At 41.6% G+C, this 27,058-nt stretch overlaps 1 protein-coding gene across 3 annotated transcripts in view; it reads left to right on the plus strand.

Annotated features, from left to right (window-relative positions):
• The window catches only part of rnf214 (ring finger protein 214), a 70,988-nt gene extending 58,273 nt beyond the window's left edge, over positions 1-12,715 (plus strand). For all 3 annotated transcript variants that reach the window (XM_043676576.1, XM_043676574.1, XM_043676577.1), the window contains 4 exons: positions 2,624-2,738; positions 7,737-7,877; positions 9,653-9,748; positions 11,693-12,715. In XM_043676576.1, the coding sequence (XP_043532511.1) occupies positions 2,624-2,738; positions 7,737-7,877; positions 9,653-9,748; positions 11,693-11,758 (418 nt within the window). In that variant the 3' untranslated portion in view covers positions 11,759-12,715. The remainder of the gene's footprint in view (positions 1-2,623; positions 2,739-7,736; positions 7,878-9,652; positions 9,749-11,692) is intronic.
• Positions 12,716-27,058: the final 14,343 nt, after the last annotated feature.

Here is a 27,058-nt window from a genome sequence, read left to right on the forward strand (position 1 = left end):
AGAGTCTCCTATAACTAGCGCTCTCCTCCTCTCCCCCTTTCCCTTCTGTGTCTCAGAGCCACAGACCGCTTCACTGCAGCTTACACCTGCAACGCTGTCCCCCCCAACAGTTTCCAAAGCTGTATATTTATTTTTTAGGGGCACGTCCACAGGGGAACCCTGCACTGCCTGCTTCTTCCCCTTCCCACCTCTAACTGTTACCCAGCTACCTCTGTTCTCCGGCGTAACTATGTCCCTGTAGCTTCTATCTAGCACCCTCTCAGCCTCTGGAATGATCCTCAGTTCATCCAACTCCAGTTCCAGTTCCCTAACTCGTTCTGTGAGGAGCAGGATCTGACTGCATTTCCTGCAGATGAAGTCGGCAGGAGTATCGGTGGTCACCCCTACCTCAAACATCCTGCAGGAGGAACATTCCACTGCCTGTGCTGCCATTACTCTACACTTAGTCTCCAAAACAAGAGCACTGAGTAGCTTACCTGTTGACTTTAAAGTTAGGTTAGAGGAGGAGGATGGGAGGGAGGCCCTACTTTGTAGGGCCTGGGGTCCATAACACACCCACTCAAATATCAATCACTTACCTTCCCGACCAGCTGTGCGCTCCAACTTCACTTCCGCCCAGCTCGCGCCGCTCTCTGCTATAAAAAAAAGGAAAAAAAAACTGGAGAGGGGTTTAGGGGCTGGTCTTCAGCAAGAATAGCTCCACAACAGCAGAGGTCTAGGAACCTCCAAGTGGTCAGGGCTTGGGAGAGAGGTCCTTAGTTGCTTAAAAAGAAGCCAGAAATTGAAGCTGTGAAGGTGTCAGAGAGGAATGCTTCCTACAAGATTTTTAAGGGCTCCATGTTAGATAATAAGTGAGCTGAGTTAGCATTTTGTTTAAAGATCTTTGAAATACACATTAACTAAGGAAAATAGCATTGAGAGAATGCAGAAATTTGACTAAAAGAAACCTATTATCTAACTGTGTTAGCTGAGCAAGAAACTTTAACTTAGAGTGAGAGGTGAGTCTTCATTGAGGTGTCTATGGGTTATTGCTGAGGTAAAAGGAATTAATCCTTTTTTGTTAAATGTGTTATCAGATCATTCCAAATTGTGTTTGTACAGTGTAACCTCATTAGTGTTTCTCTTTTCTGGAGTAAACTTTTATATTAATTTGGTAAAAGTACACTTCGTATGAGTTTTCCCGCAGCAGGGTATTTCACCTGATTCAGCAATGTGTATGTTATCTTCAGTAGCATAAGGAACTGTGCACTGAAGTTATAGATTTGAAGAATACAAGAAACATTTACTACAACAAACTATTAAGTACAAATATTATATTTCTTAGGCACGTAAATGCCTGAGCTAATATTAAGCTCTTACTTTATGACACAGAAGCATGCTTCCAATAGAGTATGATGCATCAAGTGATTGGAATCAAGATGGAGTGTGACATTTTTATCCTCAGGCTGCATGCTATTGTGCATTGGTGATATCATCAGAGTCGAGAATGTGGTGCTGGAAAAGCACAGCAGGTCAGGCAACATCTGAGGAGCAGGAGAATTGACGTTTCGGGCATAAGCCCCTGATGAAAGGCTTATGCCCGAAACATTGATTCTCCTCCTCCTCGGTTGCTGCCTGACCTGTGCTTTTCCAGCAACACATTCTCGACTCTGATCTCCAGCACTTGCAGTCCTCACTTTCTCCTGATATCATCAGCTTGTTTCTTAACTCCTTATAAGCCATGGTCTTTTTCCTAGGAGTCCAAATCTAGAGGGCAAAGGTTTAACTTGAGAGGGGAAAGATTTAAAAGGGACCCAAGGGCGAATGTTTCCATACAGAGGGTGGTGTGTGTATGGAATAAGCTGCCAGAGGAAGTGTTGGAGGCTGGTACAATTACAACATTTAAAAGGCATCTGGATGGGTGTATGAACAGAAAGGATTTAGAGCGAAATGGGCCAAATGCTGGCAAATGGAACGAGATCAGTTTAGGATATCTGGTCAGCATGGATGAGTTGAACCAAAGGGTCTGTTTCCTGTACAACTCTATGACTCAATTGAACGTGTGACACAGGACACAAGTAGTCTTTTCCGAATATGTTCTGTAACAAAATCCATGATCTATCAAGCCAGGTTCCACTCTAGAATCATAGAATCCCCATGGCGTGGAAGTAGACCATTCAGCCCATCGAGTCCACACTGACACTCCGAAGAGCATCCACCCAGACCCAAACTCTTACCCTGTCCATGTAACCCTGCATTTCCCCATGGCCATTCCATCTAGCCTGCAAATCTCTGAACACTAAAGGTAATTTCCCATGCCCAGTCCACCTAAACTGCACATCTTTGGACTGCTGAAGGAAACTGAGCACATGGTGGACATGGGGAAAGTGTGCAAACTCCACACAGACAGTCAACAGAGAGTGGATCTTACTTCTTCAAATGTACTATCAGCGAGGATCAGAACAATGTCAAAAATAAAATATTGAGGGAATTGAATAATTACATGAAGAGGAAAATAACTGTGTGGTTTTGGGGATAGAGCAAGGGGTCTAGGCCAGTTCTGGCCTAGGCAGAATGGCCTCCTTCTTACACTGTATTACTCCGTGAATAACAAGTGCCTTGTTATTTATCTTCTTCCCACCAGAGCTCAACTTACCCACATTCTGCAGCAGATTAAGAACTCGCGTGGAACAATTGCTGGCCTTTCTGTGGATGAACTAATACACCAAGTGGCCGCCCAGCTGACTGAAATAATGCAGGTACCCTTTAGGACAGGCGTCAAGTATTGAAACTGAACATGCTTGGCCCATCAGTAGGAATTCTTGTGGTGCAGTGGTAGTGTCCCTACCTCTGAATCAGTAGACCTGGGTTCAAGTCCCACTTGCTGCCAGAGGTATGTAATAGCATCTCTGAACAAATTGATTAGAACATAAATGGTCAGTTTCTGAGTGAGAAAGTTAACATTTTCTTACTGTTCCACTCACCAGGGAAAGCATTCTCCTTCATTTTTAAAACTTTTTTTAAGGAATAAATTTTCAGTATTAGAAATGCCATAGGTATAGAGTTTGGAAACTGCTGTTTATGGAACTTAGGAAGCTCCAATTGTGGTGGAAGTGAATGTGTGTTGTATAGTAATGTGTCTCCTAGACAGTGTGGTGATGCTCTGTAAAAGACATCTGAACAAATATGGGTAATAAGTATTGAGTGTGGGATCCACATCCCACAAATTAAAATTCAAATAAAACTTGAACCATTTTATCAAGCTGATCCATTGAGAAAGTACAAAAGAGAGCATAAAAGTGTTAAAGCCATATCAATTAATTTCATCTTGCACCGAGATTGAGTGTCGTGCTACTGAAGTTTTTAGTATTGCACTGATCAGGACAGATACAAGAATACCAATTTTTAAAGGGAACAACAATTTATACTCCATGAATAAAAGGGTGCTGATTGGTTGGTAAGTGGATTCTGATTGGTCAAGTCATCACCTTGGAGAATGCAAGCAGGAAATAGTTATCCTCCCTAAACGTTTCTTTAAATTTGAAAAAGGCAAGTCGACTCCAATTGGTAAAGGTGTTGGGCATGGGGTACGTATGATAGAATCAGACAGTACAGAAGAGGCCTTTTGGCCCATTGATCTGTACCACCCTAAAAACAGTGCTCCCTTCTCGAGTCCCACTTCTCCACACGAGGCCCATAACCTTGAATGGAATGGCATTTCAAGTACTCATCCAAGTACTTTTCAAAGATTTTAAGATTTCCTCCCCCCCCCCCCCCCCCCCCCCCCACAATCCCACCCCAGGGACTGTGCATTCCTGATCCCCACCACCCTCCGGCTGAAAAAGTGTTTCCTCCAATCCCCTCTATCAGGAAACAGTAGTTCCCCCAAGCAGTTGTTTAATGGGAAAAAAATAGTGAGAATATCTATGCAAATTCAAGGACTTGTCAATGGCTTTCTTTCTTATTTTCAATAGCAAGGAAATATTAATAATATTGAAATGATATTAAAACCTGTAAAATAGTTATCCTGCTTAAAAAGCTTGTGGGCATCTGTTTACACATCAAATCTTACTTACTAAGATTGGATGACTTTTCTTCCAAGAATACAGTAATGACAAGTACAAATGAGGAGACAAGATATGCTTGTAAATGTCCTTCCTGTTTCCGTACATAAGACCATATGTAGTTTTAGCAAGCGTATGTAGGTGATAGTGTGATCCTGATTGATCGTCTTAAAATGGTGGTCGTGTAATTCTTGGCATACGTGTGTTATGGGCCAGACCATAGCCCCTCAAAATACATTAAGAAGACAGCCTCGACTAACTTTTCCTTATTTTAAAGGTAAGTGTAAGGTGATGCGTTCCACTTGCAATTCAGTTGGTCAAACTGCTTGATTTTAAGCAAAACATAATTTATGTTTACATTTCGCCGCTGCTCCCACTCCTACTGTGGAAAAAAAAAACCCACTGGCCACTACCGGGAAGTAATTTAAAAAATCTCCCTTACCTTAGCTGTAGCCTTCCTGGTTCGACTTACCTCCACTGCTGCTCCCACTCAAAAATGGTCTGAGGAGAGCCAGGAGGGGGCACGAAAAAGGCTTGGCAGGAAGGCTTAGGGAGAATCCAAAGGCATTTTACACGTATGTGAGGAATAAGAGAATGATCAAAGAAAGAGTAGGGCCGATCAGGGATAGCATAGGAACTTGTGTATAGAGTCTGAGGAGGTAGGGGAAGCCCTAAATGAGTTTTTTGCTTCTGTCTTTACTAAAGAAAAGGACCTTGTAGTGAATGAAACCATTGAGGAGCAGGTAAGCATGCTGGAATGGATAGAGATAGAGGAAGCTGATGTGCTGAAAATTTTGACAAACATTAAGATTGACAAGTCGCCAGGGCCAGACCAGAATTGTCCTTGGCTGATTTGGGAAGCGAGAAATGTGATTGCTTCGCCGCTTGCGAAGATATTTGCATCCTCGCTCTCCACCGGAGTCTTACCTGAGGACTGGAGAGAGGCAAATATAATTCCTCTCTTCAAGAAAGGAAATAGGGAAATCCCCGGCAATTACAGACCAGTCAGTCTCACGTCTGTCGTCTGCAAGGTGTTAGAAAAGATTCTGAGGGATAGGATTTATGACCATCTGGAAGAGCATGGCTTGATTAAATGCAGTCAGCACGGCTTTGTGAGGGGCAGGCACCAACCATGAGCTTTTCTCACCAAACTCCAAAAACATCCCATAAGCAACATTCTCCTTCCCCCACCCACCCCCACACCTGCAGCCCTTCAGCCTGACCATCTCATCTTCCGTACCTGCTCTTTGCTTCTAGGTTTTAGCCTAGCCTTTCCTGCCTAACATAAAATATTTAAAAAGGACACCCTGTAACTAATATCTACAGAATGTCAGAAAGCTATATCTCCAGGTTTTCCACGCAGAATGCCTCTCACAAGCACCCGCGCCCCCCAAATCCAAATCCCTCAATTCCAGCAAATGCTGTGGACAATGTACACACTCAAAACCCATAAATGCTTATATTTATAAATGTTTTATCTTCTTATGTAAAAGCATGGTTTCCGGCAAGACACTCAAAACAAACAACACATAGCACACAGATTTCCCAACTGCACAGACTCCAGTGAAAAAGACTGTTATACACCAGTGAATTTTCAGAACAAAGTGCTCAAGTTCTTTGTAACGTTCGAGTGGAAGCCTGAGGTGCACAAAGGTAAGGCCACGTTCTTCCCCAACAGTTTGGGGATTACAGGTGACAAAGCACAAAAGATGCCAAACCAAAGATGTCCGTTATGCTCATTTCTTCAGCCAGGGCAGGCAAGGAAAACGTTTTATTCTCAAAATGCTCGCGAACTGAACATGATCACTGGCCCACTGTTAGGTCAGGCATATCACAAAAACTAAACCTGATAATGGAGTCAATTTTAACTTCCTCCACTAGGCAAAATACTCACACATGGGAACAGATTGACCACATATTACACAATGCCTCTTTTTTTTCCCTTTAGAAGAGACATGTAACAAGTACATTGAGAAACACTGATTGCCTGCATCACCACTCAGCATTTATATTTGCTTCTTTCAAATGGAATGCAAAGTACTGGGCTAATGGTAAGATTCTTGGTAGTGTAAATAAGCTGAGAGGTCTCGGTGTCCAGGTACACAGATCCTTGAAAGTTGCCACCCAGGTTGACAGGGTTGTTAAGAAGGCATACAGTGTTTTAGCTTTTATTAATAGAGGGATTGAGTTCCGGAACCAGGTTGTTATGCTGCAGCTGTACAAAGCTCTGGTGCGGCCGTACTTGGAGTATTGTGGACAGTTCTGGTGACCACATTATAAGAAGGATGTGGAAGCTTTGGAAAGGGTGCAGAGGAGATTTACTAGGATGTTGCCTGGTATGGAGGGAAGGTCTTACGAGGAAAGGCTGAGGGATTTGAGGCTGTTCTCGTTCGAGAGAAGAAGGTTGAGAGGTGACTTAATAGAGACATACAAGATAATCAGAGGGTTAGATAGGGTGGACAGGGAGAGCCTTTTCCCAAGTCTGGGGACGGCAAACACAAGGGGACACAACTTTAAAGTGAGGGGAAATAGGTATAAGACAGAAGTCAGAGGTAGTTTCTTTACTCAGAGAGTAGTAAGGGTATGAATGCTTTGCCTGCTATGGTAGTAGATTCGCCAACTTTAAGTACATTTAAGTCATCATTGGACAGGCATGTGGATGTAAATGGAATAGTGTAGGTGGGATGGGCTTCAGATTAGTATGACAGGGTGGCGCAACATTGAGGGCTGAAGGGCCTGTACTGCGCTGTTATGTTCTATGTACCAGGATGCTGCTTATGAAGAGAGGTTGACTGAGCTCGGACTTTTTGCATTGGAAAAAAGGAAGAAAGAGAAGGGACCTAATTGAGGTGTACAAGATGATGAGAGGCATAGATAGAGTTGATAACCAGAGACTTTTTCCCAGGGCATAATTTGTTAACACGAGGGGTCATAGTTTTAAGCTGTTTGGCGGAAAGTATAGAGGGGATGTCAGAGGCGGGTTCTTTACGCAGAGAGTTGTGAGAGCATGGAATGCGTTGCCAGCAGCAGTTGTGGAAGTAAGGTCATTGGGGACATTTAAGAGAATGCTGGACGTGCATATGGTCACAGAAATTTGAGAGTTCGTACATTAGGTTTACCTTACATGAGGATCAATGGTCAGCACAACATCGTGGGCTGAAGGGCCTGTTCTGTGCTGTACTGTTCTATGTTCTATTATAGTTAAAATACAGACAAAATAAAAATAAAAAAAAATTGGCTTAACTGTAACTCTATCGAAATGCTTAACAAAATAATCGATATATTAACTGCTACTAATTAACTCTTCCAATATAGTAACATCCCATAAACACGCCCTTGGCAAAGGCAGGTTCAACAAAATGGATTGGCTCACATGCAATTCCAGCAGCAGCTTTTAGCTGTAACAGAGCGAGGATTGAGAGCTTCTGTTTCCAGTTGCAAGACCATAGATACTGCTGAAAGCTAAAACTAAAGTCGTGCTTCCGTGGGAGCTTGAGCCCACCCATTCAAGCTGCTTACTTTGTTGACTTTGAGAAGACCACTCCACAACTCTGACTCAACTTTTCTTTGCAAACCAAAAGAGGACAAAAAGCACCTCTTAACACCATAGTATCGTCACATTTGGTATTGTTCAGTGACTTGTATTGTTCAATGTCAATTTAAGATCTATATTTTCCTAATCCCTCTGGACAGGTTGAGCCAGTGCACATACTGCGAAATCCTACCACTTTGCCTGGACCCTTCCCACCAGCAACTTCTCAGGCCACCTGTTACCTGACCCAGCTGAAGGGTCGAACTGGAGCTCAACCCTCATACCAGGAGAGTCCAGTGGTGGTTAGTAACTTCCCTCACTTTTGTTCTTCTTTTGCGTTTTATACAAAGTCACTAGTCCAAGAGATGTCAGGTAGGATTTCTGCAGAGTCAGGACTTTTTGAAAGTAACATGCAGGACCAAGCTTTAGAAATTGTGCCCTTATTTCTTATTGTGTGCTGTTCTAGAATCCCCCATCTTAGGAGGCATGTGGTAGCACCAGAGAGGGGGTGGTGGGAGAAGTGGCTTACCAGAATGTTGCCTCGTCTAGAGAAACTTGGTTATAAAGAGAAATTGGATTGACTGGGGTTGTTTTCTTTAGAGCTAAGGAGACTGAGGGGAACATGATTGAGATGTATAACATTATAAGAGGTGCAGATAGAAAGGAATATGTTCACTGCTGCCTCTCAGCACCCTGAACCCTGGATCGATTCCACCCTCAGACAACTGTCTGTGTGGAGTTTGTATATTTTCCCTGTGTCTGTGTGGGTTTCCTCTAGGTGCTCCGGTTTCCTTCCACAGTCCAAAGACATGCAGGTTAAGTGGATTGGCCAAGCTAAATTGTCCATCGTGTGCAGGGATATGCAGGCTGGGTGGGTTAGCCATGGGAAATGCAGGGTTACTGGGATAGGGAATGGTGGAGTGGGTTTGGATGCGATTCTCTTCAGAGGGTAGTTGTGGACTTGAAGGGCTGAATAGCATGCTTCCACATAGTAGGGATTCTGATTATGTTTATCATTTATTTCATACTCGTTTTGATGAAGTTGATAAACACTAAGATGTGTAAAAATAAACTTGCACCTGGAATAAGTCTAAAACGTTTACATCTGGTTTCACAAATCAGTCTATGGTTCGTAATTGAGAATAGCTCTTACAACTGAAGTAACAGTGAGCTCCAGAATCTTACTTTGTTGGCATTTGTTATTCATCCACAAATGCCCTTTAACTGAGAGATTTTCTTGTCCACACCAGAGGGCAGCTGACAGTCAACCACATTGCTGTGGATCTGGAGTCACGTGTAGATCAGAGTTAGTAAGAACGGAGATAATAATCAGAGATAGCTGAGATGGACACCATTTCTGAGCTTGGCTTGATATTCCCAGATTTGTTAACTGAATCCAAATTCCACAAGTTGCTGTCATGGTATTTGAACCCATGTCCCTAAATCATTAGCCTGGGTTACTATACAGTGAAATTACCATTGCAGCAACACCTCCCCACACTTGGAAGATAAAGGAACAATTTGTTTAAAGGTTTCAGGACTTCAAGAGGAACAAAAATAAAATTGGTGGTGTTAACGAGGGTGCGTGGTCTAAGAATTGGAATCTGACCTTTCAAGCCTGAAATTGGACACTTGTCTGGTGGAAATGTGAATTCTCTTCTGCAAATGGCAGTTGATGCCAGTCAGTAGTTCATTTTAATTCTGCGATTGGCCAACAGAAATCTGTCAACAGTATTAATGGATATGGTGGTCGAAAAGTGTGGCCTGAAAAAGCACAGTAGGTCAGGCAGCATCTCAGCCTTTTCCAGCACCACACGTTTCGACTCTGATCTCCTCACTCTCTCTTAGTCGATATGGGGTTAAAGTGGGTTAGTTTACAGATCAGTCAGTGATTTAATTGAATGGTGGAAAATGTTTGAGATAAGTTGCCTTCTGTTCACTTGAACCAAAACTTGAAGATTTCACTCATAAATTTTATGACATAATGTTATCAAATTGGCTCATTTTCAATGTAAATACCAAGCCCCAGTGAGGCAACCCTGTATCAGCACTAACTGGTTTCCTTTTTCAACGGTAGGTCTCAGGCAGTCCCCGGCTTTGTTTGGTGTGTCAGAAAGTTGTGCTTGTCAATGAAGTCCAGCCAATGGCCTGTTCACATATTGTCCACCGAGAGGTGAGTGTCTCACTTTTTACAATTAATCAATAAACCCTTTGTGTGTGCACACATTGTTGTGCGGATAACATTTTTATGCTGATGACTGTAGAAATTTGAGGTTGTTTTTAGGGTGTGGAATGGGCACTGAGGGGCAGAATTGCTCACATGCACTTACTTAGTTGCAACATAAGTTATCGGTTGCAAACGTAAATTGTTCGATGTTTCACTTACTTTTCTTCACCTTCCCAAATGTCTAAATCGGTTAACTGCATGTGAGAGCCGTTATTAAGAATGGGCATATTTAGTCGGACAGTCCCTCTGGAGGTTTGTGAGGAGATCCCTACCCATAACTTCCCAAAAACACCCAGGATAAGCTGTCACTTGATGTGGCTTTGAGTTCCACAGACCCTAGTTTCCAGGTAAAATCTTCTGATAGGTGCAGTTCACTGATCTTGGGGAAGGAGATGGCAGCTGGGAAAATAACTCCAAAGAGGCAGATTTCCTTTTCTGTATTGCAACCATATCCCAAGTGGCTTCAAGTAAAGTTTGGATGTTTCCCAGGGTACCTAGATCCGCTATAGAACATCTATCCACATTCTCAACTCCCAGTGCTTTGGCTCTTCTAATAATGGTCCACTTTTAACAATGTGTTTATGGGATGTGGGTGTTGCTGGCTAGACCAACATTTATTGTCCATCCCCATTTACCTAAGAGTCAAGCAGATTGCTGTGTATTTGGAGTCTCAGGTAAGAATGTCAGATTTCCTTCCCTAAAGGACATTAGTAATCAGATGGATTTTAATGACAATTGACAGTGGTTTGGCTTTTTATTCCAGGCTCTTTTTAAAAAGTTGTTTATGTCTGACTGGAGCTGTTTTGCCTGCAGCTTTGGAGTTTGGATCATCTAAGTGATACAGAAAGTGCTTGTCACTGCTCTCCGACTTGTGGTGCACCTTATTCCGATCCCCTCCTGTAGTTAGGCAGCTGAAGGCAGTCAGTTGAAACAAACAAAGTGCTGGAGAAACTCAGCAGGTCTGGTAGCTTCTGTGGAGAGAGAAACAGAGTTAATGTTTCGAGCCCACATTGAGTCTTCTTCAGAACTGGAGGTGTCACTAGCTTGTCACTTTCCACTCGTTGAAGTCAAATGAATTCAAACCACTGTTCAGATTTATTTTTGCAGGGAATGAAAGTCATTATGAAATGAAGAGATAAATTTTTTTTAACCAATAATCTGAATCCGTTCAGGCAGATTTTAACTTGATATGTATCACTTTCAGGAAGGACACTTGGATGTTTCCTGCAGTTCCTGTTTTAATTTTTAAAGAATGTCAAACCTCCAACAAGGAAAGATTACTTGATACCTCTTTTCCTTTCTTCTATTATGGTACATGGGTGTCACTGGCAAGGCCACATTTGTGGCCTACCTGAATTGGTCTTGAACTGACTAGCTTCCTCGGTCAGAGAGCATTGCCATGCCAGGTAAAGATGGCAAATTTCCTTCCCTGAACGGCATTAGTGAAATTTTTTAATGACAAGAAGTGATAGTGCTGTGGCCATCATCATCAATCACACTCACTTTATACGCCAAATTTATTGTTTGAATTTAACTTCAACCAAATGTTATGTTGGGACTTGAACCCACATCCCTCGTATATTAACTAGCCTCTGGATTACTAGTACAGTGATATTAACACGATACTATTTTCCTGTCACTTTCATCTAAAGGTAATTAAGCTGCTTTATGTAGTTCGGATAAAGAGACATACCAAATTCGAAGCATAAACTCCATGTCTCTCTCCACGGATGCTGCCAGACCTGCTGAATCTCTCCAGTAATCTGTTTGTTTCAGATTTCCAGCATCCACAGTATTTTGTCTTTTTACTGTTATGTGTTTCATGCTGTCGCCTTGCTTATCAAGAGATCCCCTCCGTAAATTCCTTTCTGCTTTTATATTTTTTTCTAGTGCATCAAATTCTGGTCGCAATCGAACAAAAACAGTAGCTGTCCTTTCTGCCCCACACCAAGGTAATACCTCAAGCAGTACAGCAGGTGGTGGGGACGTCCTTGTCATTCTGACATTATTCTTCAAACGTCAAGCCCTCTGACACTACCAAACTTCTGACTGCCATGTGAACTTCTTATATTTGGGAAAAGACCCAGGTCTCAAAGTGAGCAGATGATAAATCACGAATGTGTTGGATCAAACTAGATTGTCACTGGTGTACTAAGAATATTGGGACGAATATTCTAGCAGGTTGCATATTTTCTATTTTTTGGGAGCCAAGTTTAGTATGAGTGTCTCTCTCTCAAGAATAAATGTGAGGAAGTATGTCTTGTTTATGGTCATGTTATCAATGCAGCAAACCTGGTTGTTTATCATTATGGAGTTCTGATTGGAAAGGTCAGTTCACAAGGTCTCCCTGGATATGTCTCTTGGAAGGACAGAGCTGAATTATGAGATATAAGCAAAATATAAACTTGGAAAAAAAATGCATTGCTCCTGAAACTTGTCTCTGTGGAGCTGGTTTCTTGACAGCTAACAACTTCAAGAAATATGGCTGGGACTATAAAGATAAAAATGAGCAAGAAGTTGGTAGTTTATTGTTCAATCTAGTTGTACAAATGTTATAACATATCAAGGTTGAAGAAGAGTATGATATTCGCTTTCCTTCTCGATTGCAAACACCTGAGGGATTGATCAATTGATCAATTGAGGGATCATATGTGGATCATTGTTGAGGGATCATTGTTTTTGTGTGATCCTAAAGTGTTGAGTTCTATTCAACTCTTGAGTGAATCACAGCCTATCCAATATTGTCTTTGTTCAGCCCCTCGTTCCCTTATTTATTTTTGCAAACTCCCCCAAGTCCTGCCTGGAATGCTAAATTTAGCAAACTTTAGTTCCCCACATGTGGAGGTGAAATGTTCTGCTCTGTTGTGGTTCTGTTCGCCGAGCTGGAAATTTTTGTTGCAAACGTTTCGTCCCCTGTCTAGGACCGGAAGCGGCAGGTTCAGGCCACTATAAATGCCGGAGGAAACACCACAGAAGCGCTTCACAGGAGGCTCCCAAGCACTGAGGATGTCACCTAGACAGGGGACGAAACGTTTGCAACAAAAATTTCCAGCTCGGCGAACAGAACCACAACAACGAGCACCCGAGCTACAAATCTTCACCCAAACTTTGTTCTGCTCTGTATAACTCTGTAACATAATCAGTGCTTCTTTTGGTAAACCATGAAATGTTGCTCATCTGAAGTGCTGTTTGTGGACTCACTTGTTCGAGTGAAAGAAGAATTTACCTTTTGCATCACCTGGCGAGATATGTGGGTTAAGCTTCAGATCTTTTTTAGAGTTTAACTTTCAACAAATAAGTATACTGACAAACTGTGAATCCTGCTTTGTATCTCCCTAGAGCCAAAGGTAAACTGCATACAGCTTTATAATTCTCTTTCATGTAATAAACCATTATTCTCTTTCATGTAACAGCCAATTTATTCTACGCTATCCTTGCAGAGAAACCAGAACGACAGCAAACACTTTATCCACCACTATCTGGTGGGCAGCAAGTGCTGTCTTAGCCAAAGGCACCCACCTCCAAAGAGCTGATCTAAATAAAACACGGCTAATGTCACAAATAATGGTTTCAGATCTCAGTCCCTTTTTTTCTGTATTTTTTTTTAAGGAAAAGGTAATTGTAAGGAATTGGGTTATAGTTGTCAATTAGCACTTTGCAGAGTTGCAATGTAGTGCTTTGGCTGAATTGTACCAGTGTTTCCTGTTAAACAATCAGTATTTAAACTGCTTCAATCTCTTGTAGTAGCCTCCTTTAATTTCTATCAACAGCAGTGCTTCTCTTCTGAAATTGCCCAAAAGGCACTGTGAATCGTAGGAAGAATAAAGCACTTCAATGGGCCCCTGCCTCTAGCTCTTGAACTGTATATTCTAATTTTGTGTCCTATCCCTTTCCCTTCTATGCATTATAATCCTGAAACTGGTATAGTGCATTAGATTTATTTATCTTTTTCTCTGCAGATTAAAATCTTTAAAGGAAATGGGGATAAAGCAGGTACAGACTATTGAGTTGGATGATCAGCTATGATCGTACTGGGTGTAGTGCAGGACTGAAGGGCTGAATGACCTACTCCTTTTTTTGTACATTTCTGTTTCCAACAGTGAGACCAGCAGAACATTGCACAGTAAAGCACAGGAACAGGCCGTTTGTCACACCATATCTGCACTGACCATGTTGCCATTCTAAATTAATCCCATCAACCTGCACATGGCCCCTCTATTCTCTACTTGTTTGTGTGTCTGTCTAAATACCTCTTTAATGTTGCTTTTTTATATGCTTTTACCACTCCCTTGGCATCGTATTTCCAGACTGAGAGTTTTCTGAATGAGATTGAAGATCAGCAACCACTGTTCTAGATGATGCTGTTTGACAGTTCAGACAACCTCTCTGTTTTTAATATGCTTTTGATGCTCCGGTGTCAGTTAAAGATAGTTTGCTAAACATTACACATAAGAATGGCTTCTAAATTCCAAATACTCATCCCTTAATAAACCTAGTTGAGGATTTGAGTTTTGTCGTGTCCATGAAGAATAATTCTGGATTCATTCATCTTTCCAAAAGGAATTTCCCACAGCATGTTGTATACCTTCTCCGGCTTTGTTTGTTTTTGTTGTGGCTAATTGCCATTTCCTTCTCCCTGAAAGGGGTTAACTTATTGAGGTGGAGAGGGTTCAGAAGAGATTTACCAGGATGATGCTGGATCTGGAAGGTTTGAGTTACAAAGAAAGGCTGGATAAGCTAGGACATTGTTCACTGCAGCATAGGAGGCTCGAGGGGCTGAATGGCCACTTCCTGTTCCTAATTCGCGCATGCACCCTGAAGCAACTGTTCATTTAATTTTTCCTTATGTGATAGTCAGTGTAAATTTTACACTCTGTGGCGTTGGAGGGCATAGGCCCCATTGTTTCAGCCAGCACAAGATCATCGAATCATAGTTAGGATTCCCAAACTGATCCCATTTTACACTGTACTCCCCAAAAACAGGATTTTCTTTCTGCTCTCTTCCGAAATTACAATTTCATAAACTAGAGGTTCTGGTTATAGGACAGAGTGTTCTATTACTTTGTCTCTGGGCAGGGCGAGTGTTTCATTTCTAAGTGGTCATGATTTAGAGATGCCGTGTTGGACTAGGATGTACAAAATTCCAGCACAAGATCATCGAATCATAGTTAGGATTCCCAAACTGATCCCATTTTACACTGTACTCCCCAAAAACAGGATTTTCTTTCTGCTCTCTTCCGAAATTACAATTCCATAAACTAGAGGTTCTGGTTATAGGACAGAGTGTCCTATTACTTTGTCTCTGGGCAGGGCGAGTGTTTCATTTCTAAGTGGTCATGATTTAGAGATGCTGTGTTGGACTAGGATATACAAAGTTAAAAATCACACAACACCAGGTTATAGTCCAACAGGTTTAATTGGAAGCACGTTGGCTTTCGGAGTGCTGCTCCTTCATGGACAACCACCTGACGAAGGAGTGGTGCTCCGAAAGCTAGTGTGCTTCCAATTAAACCTGTTGGACTATAACCTAGTGTTGTTGATTTTTAAATTTCTAAGTGGAGCTGTCTTTGAAATTCCAATTTAAAATCACAGGATTTCAAACACTGAACAAGGATCTCAACAAGCATCAATCAGTGAACTTTCCTAAGATTCTCAAACACATTGATTTTCTTTGTTGGTTGCTGCTTTGATGTTGTGAGCAGTCTGCAGCTCAGGTCAGACAGGGACGAGTTAGCTGAATTGGTTTATTGCTCTGCTGTTTTTTTTCTCTCTAACTTCCTCCTTCCTTTTCATCCAACTTCTGGGTCAGCTAACTCAGTTGGCTGAACACCTTTGTGAAGTGGGGAGGTGTGGTTCCGTTTCCACACTGGCTGACGTCAGCATGTAGGTCCCACCTTCTCAACCTCACCCCTTGCCTGAGCTTTGGTAACCCTCAGGTTCAACTCACCAGCAGTTGGTTCTGTCTGATGAATGTGTGTCTGTGGCAACTTTGCCCTCACAGCTCTGACCCCACGATTGGGAGAGGCAACTGTCCTTGGAGCAGAGGAGATTGAAGGGATTTTTGATAGATGCATACAGGACCAAGACAGGCAAGGCTAAGGGAGACAAGGAAAATCAGTGCCCATCAGCTGTTGGTACAAGGGTTAGGGGACCCAGACTTAAGGTCTTGGGTGAGTGAGGAAAGAACCATTTTTATTTTCCTTTTTTTTTTCACCTGTTTTTTTTTCTCTTTCTTTTCTTTTTTTTTCTTTCTTTTTTTTTAAAATTTAACCCCCACACTACCAAAGAACCATTTTTACACAGTAAGAGGTAATGACCTGCCCATGAGCATGGTGGGAGCAGAAACAATTGTTTCAGAAAGAAATTGATGGGCATTTGAAGGAAATAAGTTTGCAGGCTATGACGGAATTGAGCAGAGGGAGTGCACTTGATTGCATTGTTCTATGGGAGTTGACATTGACTAGATAGGTTAAATGGTCTTCTTCATAATGGGCAGAATCCTTACTGCTGTCACCATCTTTAAGATGGCTAAACCATCAACCATGCCTTGGGTGGATTTGCCAGTCCATCTTCTGTATTATATATTATTATTGCTGCCAAGTGGGAGAGGATGATAGAATGGTATGGAATGCGCTGCCTGGAGATGTGGTGGAGGCAGGTTCAATTTGGATGGAAAGGGTTTGCAAGGATATGGGGAAAAGGCAGGAGATTGGCACTGAGAAATAGAAATGGCATTTGGAAATGGAGCCAATTCTGGCATGATATGTCATTTGGCTACATCCTGCCATGCTGTAACAATTCTTTGAACTGATTTTCTTTTCATGCCTGGAGCCATTCTTGTAAATCTCCAGTTCTGTCCAATATGCCAAGAAGGTGAGTGAAGTCTCTGACAGGAGCAATAGTTGAGCATCACTATGTGTATTAAGTATGAAAATTTGGATGGGGAATTTTCTCTCAAAGTCACAAGTTTGGATTGATGAATGTGCCAGTCTTCTAAGCAGAGCTACTGGAACCTGCACCTTAACTGATATTGAAGCTCTCAATTCTACATTATATTCCTTTACCACTGGAACCACAAGTCCCTTCAAATGTCTAAATTAAAATGCAGAATGGACCAAACATTTTGGAACTGAAACTTCTGATTTTTAACAACTTTATAATGCAACCCACGCAGGGTTATGATTGCAAAAATTTCATCTTATCTCGTGCCTAAGACTTTTGCGAATAACTATAAATATGTATAATACTTCAGTGTCGCATAAAAATATTCTTTCCCTAATTAGAAGTTACTGATCTTTGCTTTCTTATAGCTCCAAACAGATGAGACAAAACCCTGGTGGATTGTAGAGTTTTCCCTTACAGTGCATTTCATGGAAAAACTGATCCTTTGTTCATGTTTCTGTGTCATTTGTTTTAAGTGTCACTTTTGGATCTACTAGTAGTTAATTCTCCAGGTTTTTTTTGAGTGGGCTGCTGCGAAGTTTCTGTTGATTTGAAGTCCAGAAAGTTGTAGCACAAGGTGACCATTTAGCCTGTCACATTCATGCTAGCATTTCAAAGGAACAGTCATGCTTAGTTTCACATTCCTTTTTTTTTGTCTGTAACCCTAATTCCTCAGGACCTGCCTGGTTCATATTGAAAATTATTCAGGGAATGGGTTCCAACAATTCTTAAAGCTATGCATTGCAAATCCTGACAACTCTTCGTAAAACAATTCTCTGTGTCTTCCCTTTAATTATTTTGCCACTGTCTGTAAATCTATGTCATCTGGCCAATGTTTATCTCATAAAACCTCTCATCCCCTTGCAACACACTCTGGCAGCACCTTCCAAATCCACAGCCTGTCGTCATCGTAGAATCCCTTCATTGTGGAAGCAGGCCTTTTAGCCCATTGAGTCCACACCAATCCTCCAAACAGCATCCCATCCTCTACCCTATCCCTATAACCTTGCATTTCCCCTGGCTATCCCACCTAGCCTGAACATTCCTGAACTCTATGGGCAATTTAGCATGGTCAATCCACCTAACCTGCACATCTTTGGACTGTGGGAGGAAACCAGAGCACCCGGAGGAAACCCACACAGACCCTGGGAGAATGTGCAAACTCCACACGGACAGTTGCCCGAGGCTGGAATCGAAACCATGTCCATGGCGTTAACCACTCAGCCATCGTGCCACCCCTACCATCTTGAGAACAAGGGCAGCAGATATTCCCCCCAGCAAGCTACACACCATCCTGACTTGAAAATATATTGTTGTTCCTTCAGTGTCACTGGGTCCAAATCCTGGAAGCCCCTCCCTAATATCACTGTGGTCAAATTACACATTGACTGCCATGGTTCACAAAAGCAGCTCAATGTCGCCTTCTACAGGGTAGTGAGGGATGGACAATAAATGCTGGTGACTTTTCGTCCATGAAAGAAGTTTAAAATACTCTACAAAAAAAACCTGCAAATGCTGGAAATCAGAAACAAAATCAGACATTGCTGGGAAAAAAACTCAGCAGGTCAGCCAACATCTGTAGAGAGAAAGCAGAGTTAATGTTTTGGGTCCAGTGACCTTTCTCCAGAACCATGAAGGCTCACTGGATCCGAAACATTAAGTCTGCTTTCTCTCTACAGATGTTGCCAGACCTGCTGCATTTCTCCAGCAATTTGTGATTTTGTTTAAAACTCTCTATTAGAGCAACTGCTAACCTCTGTTTAAGGGAAAATATCTGTAATTCTTTCTGTATAGTGCTGAAATAACACAAAAATTAGCAAAGTCAGCATCAGCGTTGAGATGCATTGCTCCTCTCACTGACTATTTGAATTTGTTTGGAGGGCAGGGAGATAAAAGTTATCTCTCAGGATAAGTCATACATTTCACCATAATATTCACAAGGCCAATACTTGACAGAAAAATAAGGAGTTGAGAGTAGTTTGGAATCATTTGTTTAACTACAGCAGGTATGTACATAGTGTAACCTCCTAAATTATGCCTGTGGAAAATTAGTCAAGTTTGTCCTATCCAAAATAGGACAAACCGAATCAAGTCTTGCCTAACCAATCTGCGCTTAATCATCAGTACAGTGTGAGCGTGCAGGCAGCAGTGATCTATACAGCAATAACCTGCTCGTTTTGGGCTCCACCAAGACCAACCCGCTGATCATTACAGTCTTAATCTGAAAGTGGATAAATGAATAACGTTAGAGACAAGATGACAATGAGTTTTCTGGCTTCAAGGCAGCATTTGACCAGGTGAGACATCAAGGCGCTCTAGTAAAATTGGAATCAATGGGGAATTGGGGTGAAAGCTTTCTAATGATCTCTAGCACAAGAATGTTGTCACCCAGAACGTGATTGTGGGGCTCTGGAAGGTACTGCCTGGGACGGATAATTGTGGTGGGAAAACCTTTAAAAGGTACATGGATGAGCACCTGAAATGTCATAACTTTCAAGACTATGGAGTTAGTGTAGGAAAGTGAGACTAGTACAGGTGGCATGGTGACTCAGTGCTTAGCATTGCAACCTCACAGTGCAAGGGGCCCAAGTTCGATTCCAGCCTGGGGCAACTGTCTGTGTGGAGTTTGCCCATTCTCTCCATTTCTGTGTGGGTTTCCTCCCACATGCCAAAAAATGTGTAGGTTAGGTGAACTGGACATGCTAAATTGCCCATAGTGTCCAGGAATGTGTAGGTTAGGTGCATTAGTCAGGGATAAATGTAGAGTAATAGAGTAGAGGAATGGGTCTGGGTGGGTTACTCTTCGGAGGGTCAGTGTGAACTTTTTGGGCCAAAGGGCCTGTTTCCACACTCTAGGGATTCTAGGATTTTGGAGGTATTGATGGAATGAAGGACCTCTTCCGTACTGTATGATTTGATGATCTTAAGAAACGTAAAACACATGACCAAGAGTACACCACTTGGCCTGTTGAGCCATTTGATGCAATCACAGTCGATCAAATGTTTGGGATTATTGGATGTCAAACATCTGAATCTGAGCACATCCTCAGAGGACTTCCTCAGGATGGTGTCTCAGACCCAATCATCCTCAGCTACCTTTCCATCATACAAACCTAAGTGGTGTTGTTTGCTCATGATCGCACTGTTCATTTTCATTTTTTTAAAAATTCATACATGAGACAATGGGGCCATGAGAATCAATGGGGAATTGGGGGTGAAAGCTTTCTAATGGTTTCAATCATATCTAGCACAAGAATGTTGTCACCCAGAACGTGATTGTGGGGCTCCTAATTGCCCTTGAGAAGGTGGCGCTGAGTTGCCTTCTTGACGGTTGTACTCCATGTGCTATAAGTTTGTGAAAAGATTTGTAGCTCGGGTGCTCGTTGTGGTTCTGTTCGCCGAGCTGGGAATTTGTGTTGCAGATGTTTCGTCCCCTGTCTAGGTGACATCCTCAGTGCTTTGGAGCCTCCTGTGAAGCGCTTCTGTGATCTTTCCTCCGGCATTTATAGTGGTTTGAATCTGCCGCTTCCGGTTGTCAGTTCCAGCTGTCTGTTGCAGTGGTCGGTATATTGGGTCCAGGTCGATGTGCTTATTGATTGAATCTGTGGATGAGTGCCATGCCTCTAGGAATTCCCTGGCTGTTCTCTGTTTGGCTTGTCCTATAATAGTAGGGTTGTCCCAGTCGAACTCATGTTGCTTGTCATCTGCGTGTGTGGCTACTAAGGATAGCTGGTCGTGTCGTTTCGTGACTAGTTGGTGTTCATGGATGCGGATCATTAGCTGTCTTCCTGTTTGTCCTATGTAGTATTTTGTGCAGTCCTTGCATGGGATTTCGTACACTACATTGGTTTTGCTCATGCTGAGTATCGGCTCCTTCGTTCTGGTGAGTTGTTGTCTGAGAGTGGCTGTTAGTTTGTGTGCTGTTATGAATCCTAGTGGTCGCAGTAGTCTGGCTGTCAGTTCGGAAATGTTCTTGATGTATGGTAGTGTGGCTAGTCCTTTGGGTTGTGGCTTGTCCTCGTTCCGTTGTCTTTCTCTTAGGCATCTGTTGATGAAATTGCGCAGGTATCCATTTTTGGCGAATACATTGTATAGGTGTTCTTCCTCTTTTTGCAAGGAACAGTGATATATTTCCAGGTCAGGATGGTGAGTAGCTTGGAGAAGAACTTGCAGGGGCCCGTATGCTCATATATCTGCTGCTTTTTTTCCTTCTAGATGCAAGTGGTCATGAGTTTGGAAGGTGCAGTCAAAGAAACACCACTGAGTTTCTGCAGTGCAACTTGTATACACTGCTGCTATTGAGCATTGCTGGTGAAGAGCGTGGATGTTTGTGGATGTGATGCCAATCAAGAGGGCTGTTTTGTCTTGGATGGTATCAAGCTTCCTGAGTATTGTTGGAACTGCACCCATCCAGACATGTGGGGAATATTCCATCAAATTCTTGACTTGTGCCTTGTAGGTGGTAGACAGGCTTTGGGGAATCAGGAGGTGCAGGATTCTTAGCTTCTCATGTGTTCTTGTAACAACAGTATTTATATGGCTAGTTCAGCACAATTCTTGTCAATGGTAGTCCCGTGGATGTTGATAATAGGGGTTTCCATGATGGCAATGCTATTGAATGTCAAGGGGTGATGGTTAGATTCTTGGGGTTTGCCTGGCATTTGTGTGGTATGAATGTTATCTAGAGGTTGTCCAGGTCTTCCAACATTTGTACATGGACTGCTTCAATACCTGAGGGATCATAAATGATGCTGAATATTTGAGACTCCTCAGACAGTGACATAGTTGATCAACAGCAAAATATGGACATTCAGATTTAGGCTGAAAAGTAAGAAGTAATATTCATGCCACATAAATGTCAAACAACACTCAGGAACTCAATGACTGGACAAGGCAGCCAACTTGACTGGCTCTGTATCCATCACCTTTAACATTCATTCCCACTACTACCAGCACAGAGTGGCAGCAGTATCTTAACATCTTCAAGATGCACTGCACCAACTTCTTCAGCAGCACCTTGCAAAACCTACAGCCTCCTTCACCCAGAAGGACAAGGCCAGCAGACTCTTGAGAACCCCACTGCCTGTAGGCTCCCCCAATCCTGACTTGGAATTGTACCACTGTTTTTTCACTGTTGCTAGATCAAAAAGCTGGAAGATTTTACCAAACAGAACTGAGGCTGACCTAAACCACAGTGTTTCAAGAAGGTGACTCACCACAACGTTCTCAAGGGATAGGCAACAAATGTTAGTCACTGGGGGCAGCACGGTGGCTCAGGGCCTGACAGCCTCACAGCACCAGGGACCTGGGTTCGATTCCCGCCTTGGGTGACTGTGTGGAGTTTGCACATTCTCCCTGTGTCTGTGTGGGCTTCCTCCAGGTGCTCTGGTTTCCTCCCACAATCCAACCATGTGCAAGGTAGGTGAATTGGCCATGTTAAATTGCCCATAGTGTTCAGGGATGGAGAGGTTAAGTATATTAATTAGGGGAAATGTAGACTAATAGGTGTAGGGGAGGTTGGTGTGGACTTGTTGGGCCAAATGGCTTTTTTCCACACTGTAGGGATTCTAATTCTACTGGCCTGACCAGCAATACAAAGATCTTATGCAAGAAGAAAATGTACATCAATAAAATACACTTTCTGAATAATCTGTCTGTACCAATGCATCTGTGTACAATCCGTTTGTTGTCTGGCACGTTAATGTACAGAGGAAAATAAGAGGACGGTACAGCTTCACAGTGATTGCTTTTCTGACTGACCATCTCAGCCATTTGTCAATCTCCAGCCTCGCACATGCAGTCAAAGAAAATACCCATCTTCAGACATGAACTGAAAATTAGAAAATGGAAGATGCTGGAAATACTGAACAAATTAGACTGCATCTGTGAGGAAAGAAAGAGATTGCATTTGAAAGTTCATCAGCCTGTGTATCAATTCTGTTCCTCTCTCCATAGATGCTTCCTGACCTGCTGAGTATGCTCAGCATTTTCTGTTTTAATTTCTCATGAGTGGAAATCTGCTGCAGCCAATAACTACGATAGAGAGGCAGAGAGAAAATCTGGAGGAGATTGTCTGATTTCTGTCAGTTAGGATGTGAGTTACAATTAGACCAAAAATGTCATGCACATTGACCTCTCATAGTTCGGTTCGAAGTAGGAGACTTGGAACTTCAAAGACTTTGAGGAGTGGAAATAAAACAATTATCCAGTAAGCTCTTCTGAATCTTAAGTCTTTTTTTCTTCATCATACAAATCATTATTATGTCTTATATACATGAGAGAACTTAATAATCACACATTACAAATACATTCCAGCTAACACTAGCATCTTTATATGTTATACAGACAAGTTTTTTAATTGGTTCCAGAAAGATATTCACTTGATTTGGGGGAAAAAAACAAAGGTACTAACTGCCCTTGTAATTATAATTAATATGACATCATTTCCATGTGTTTAATCTTGTCTTCTATAAATCTACATTGTGAATGAACAACAATGAATTTGTCAATGATCAATATTGCTTAGATTTGATTGAAAGAGAAACACAATTTATTAGACATTTTTGCCCCTTTCCCATCCGTTCATATTGTTTAGCCTGGGAAATGAGAGCTACATATGGCGTTTTTGATCTGAAGCTTGGCAGAGGGATGGATGAACATGACTAGTGGAATGGTAAGTGTTTTGAATGGAGTGCAGAAGGAAGTAATCGAGACTGCTTACAACAGCTTTCAGAGAGTGTTACACAGACATTCACAAGAAAATCAATCCCGGAATTTAAAGTAAACAAAAAGAACTTGCATTTATATAACACCTTTGTGATTGCAGGATATTTCACAGCACTTACCAGACATTGAGGTATTTTTGAAATCTAGTCAGTGTTGTAACAGCCAATGTGCAACACAGTACTCTCCCACAAGCAGCAATGCGATAATTTGTTTTTATGATGTTGATGGAGAAATAAATGTTGCCAGGAGCTAGGGAGAACTCCATGTTCTTTTCTGAAATAGGGAAATGGAATGTTTTGCACCTACTCAGACAGGCAGAATTTACAGCTCATTCCAACGAGAGTGCTTGAGATAGGGAGGCATCCCATCAGATTTTTCTGCTCAATCCTGAAATGGCAGTTGAACCATTACCTCTGAGTGAGAAATAGTGACCTATCTATTCTATTTCTGGTGTACAGTCAGGCAGCTACATTGGTATCGTTGTCCTTTTCAGCTCTGTATATTCCTATGTATACACAAAGTAACATGCCACATATATCTGATCCTGAAAAGCAAAGAAAAGGGACATTATATTTTCAGACTGTATGTAACACGTTTTTCTATAGTGTGTATCCGGATGATTTGTTACTTTTTATTGACGTGAGTTTCGAATAAAAAGTGAAAATGCTTACACTGATGAATGAAGAGATTAAGGCTGTGACATCTTCTTTGATTAATCTGCTTTATTTTTCCAACATTTTCAGTTTGAGACATCTGGCCCAGGGATCAGCCCTTGATTTAGGCTGAATTACATGTAAGGAGACTATTATCTATCTCTGTGGAATCAATCCAGCAACATGATACAGAGGAGATGGGAGGAACTGGGATTTGGAGCTATGTTTTGACTCTTTGAGAGGGACTAGTGTAACTTAGTTTCTAATCATACATCCCATCCTTACTTGTTGTTTAGTTGTAATATTGTGACTTTGTCTGCAGGCTAGAAAACAGACGAAACATGCAAAATTCTGATGCTACAGTACCACCTGGTGTAAGCACGTTATTACAGGGTGACATGTTTACATAGGAAGTTTCTATCGTAGACATTGACATAAAATTTGTAATGAGGGAATATGATAAGAAATATATGCAATGCAAGGTGTTTGAGATAGATGTGTCCTTAATAAATGAAATTGGCTTTCGGAGGACATGATATTTTAATCTGTTGGCTTCACTGATGCCTACAGGTGTGTCAGAAGAAAGCATTTACTAAACATCCCAAACATAACCATTTGGTGCATCGAGGTGAATGAGAACATTCGGAGGTAATGCTGGATGAGAATTGTTTTCATGTTGAAAACATTGCATCAGCAACATTAGCATTTGGCTTGGTTAAAGAATATCCTCTAATGTAGAAGCTTTCTTCATCAACTAGTTTTCTGGGAATATTGCATAAGATGTTACAGCACAGCAACAGGCATCTGGGCCCAGAAGAACTCTGCCAACTCTGCACAGAAACTACCAACCACATTGCTTCACCTCACACTGTCGATGTGCCTTCCTATTGTTTTCTCCCTCATATGGTTAACTATACTACTTTTCAATGTTTAAAAATTCTTTCATTAATACAAATAAGGACTTTCTTGAATTAGCTGATCTTTCCTGCAGTGAATATATTGCACTGTAGTTGAACTAACTCGGACTTCCTGAACATGATCTTTCTTCATTGGGCAATAGTGCAAGTATCAAAAGAATATGTTCTTTGATGAGATGCCTCTCATCTACAACAGTCTGCCAGATGTTATAAAGCAGTACCTCAGAATGCTCAGCATATGTGGAACAATACAAAGCCAAAATTGATGCATTCAAGAAAAGAGGAGAGACAAGAATTAGTGGTGCATTGACAAATTATAGACTTGTGAAAGGAACTGTAAACACACAATTTTTAAAAATATACTTATCACAGTAATGTTTCTTAAGATTTTCAATCTGACCTTTACTAACCTCCAAAAACCTTTCTCCAAACCACAATGATTGCGTGGGTCACCAAGTGCAATGTGCTATTGAGAACTCATTTATAAGACATCTGCTTGTGCAGAGTTAAGAGTAGGCCTGAAGTTTTTAGTGTAAAAACAGCATGATCACACAAAGCGTTTGCATTAGCATCTAATTTATTCAAAAAGGATCCATGCTTTTCTTTCATGTGGATTCCAGACAAAACTAATATTGAGATATTTGAAAGGTAATAAGTTCAGGTAATAGCTAGGAGAAAGGGAATAGACTATTTAATCTATTCCCCTGTATACTGTTCCTTACATTTTGACTGATCCAAACCTTGTTTCTATTCACCACTGTTTACCTAACAAAAATCTGATCAATCTCAGTTTTGAATGTTTCAATTGATCCAAAATTCACAGCCTTTCAGGGAGAAAATCAAATTTTAGTGTTTAATATTGCTATTCCACAATATTGCTGCTGTAAAAATATTTGTAGGAGCCAGATATTTGCAACAAGGGAGGTAGGAGGCTTTGCAAAAGTAGCATTTAAACATGTTAAATATTGCAAAACAAAAGGTCAAAATGATAAAGGTGTAGGGTGTTGATATTGAATCTATGTCTGAGATGAGTAACTGCATAGCACAGTTCACAACTGCGCAATCAGAAACACTCACATTGTACAGCAAACTGTCCCTGCCTAGAAATTGTATTCTGGCCTTACACATATGTACAAGAGGACAACAGCTCCACTTCATTTTTCAAAAGCTTTCAGATAGTACATAAGAAAGGTCATTTTTAAAAATGCTTCCGTTTACCACCTATCCATAAAGGGACATCATCAGAGACATGGATTATTGATGACGATAAATACATTCTCAGTCCAAAACCTGAGAATTCAAAACCCCACATATAGTAGGTTGTGAATTTGTTAAAATTGAGTACATGGCTAGGAAGGGTATAGACGGATATGGGCCAAATGCTGACAAATGAGACTAAATCAATTTAGAACATCTGGCCAGCATGGGTGAGTTGGACTGAAGGGTCTGTTTCTGAGCTGTACATCTCCATGATCTCTATAACCACCGAAGGTGCTGGAATTTTTTGTGGAAAGCCAAATGTTAAAGTGAGTTTTTTCAGAGCAGGGACTGTGTCTCTGCACCTAGATTGATCTACATATGGTTGTAGATCCTGGTTAACCATCTTGCACGATAACCTGTTTCACAAAAATAAATATCTTGCACCTTTACAATCAAACATAGTTTTGCTGAAAAGAGACTCATTTTGTCAAGGCTATTGATTTTGGACACATCAGGATAATTCACAAGAGGTTCCAATGTCAAGGTAACAGCAGCTTTACACCAATCAGCGTTCCCTTCTCATATAGGACAAAAAAGATTGTTTTCTCTTTATATTTGGATTTCTTTTAGTGTGTCTGGATGAGAAAACATATCTTTTCTTCAGTGATTCTCAAGCTTTGCACCAGCAAATGACTATCTATATTCAGCAGCTTTGACAATATGGCTGCCGTACTGCATGCTGATAATGACCATTTTGGCAGACACGTGAACGCTCTTCGCATTTAAGAGTCTATTCCAGAGGTGCCATGCCTCTTGTT

This window comes from Chiloscyllium plagiosum, chromosome 35 (assembly GCF_004010195.1).
Source record: "Chiloscyllium plagiosum isolate BGI_BamShark_2017 chromosome 35, ASM401019v2, whole genome shotgun sequence".
Classification (NCBI taxonomy): Eukaryota; Metazoa; Chordata; class Chondrichthyes; order Orectolobiformes; family Hemiscylliidae; genus Chiloscyllium; species Chiloscyllium plagiosum.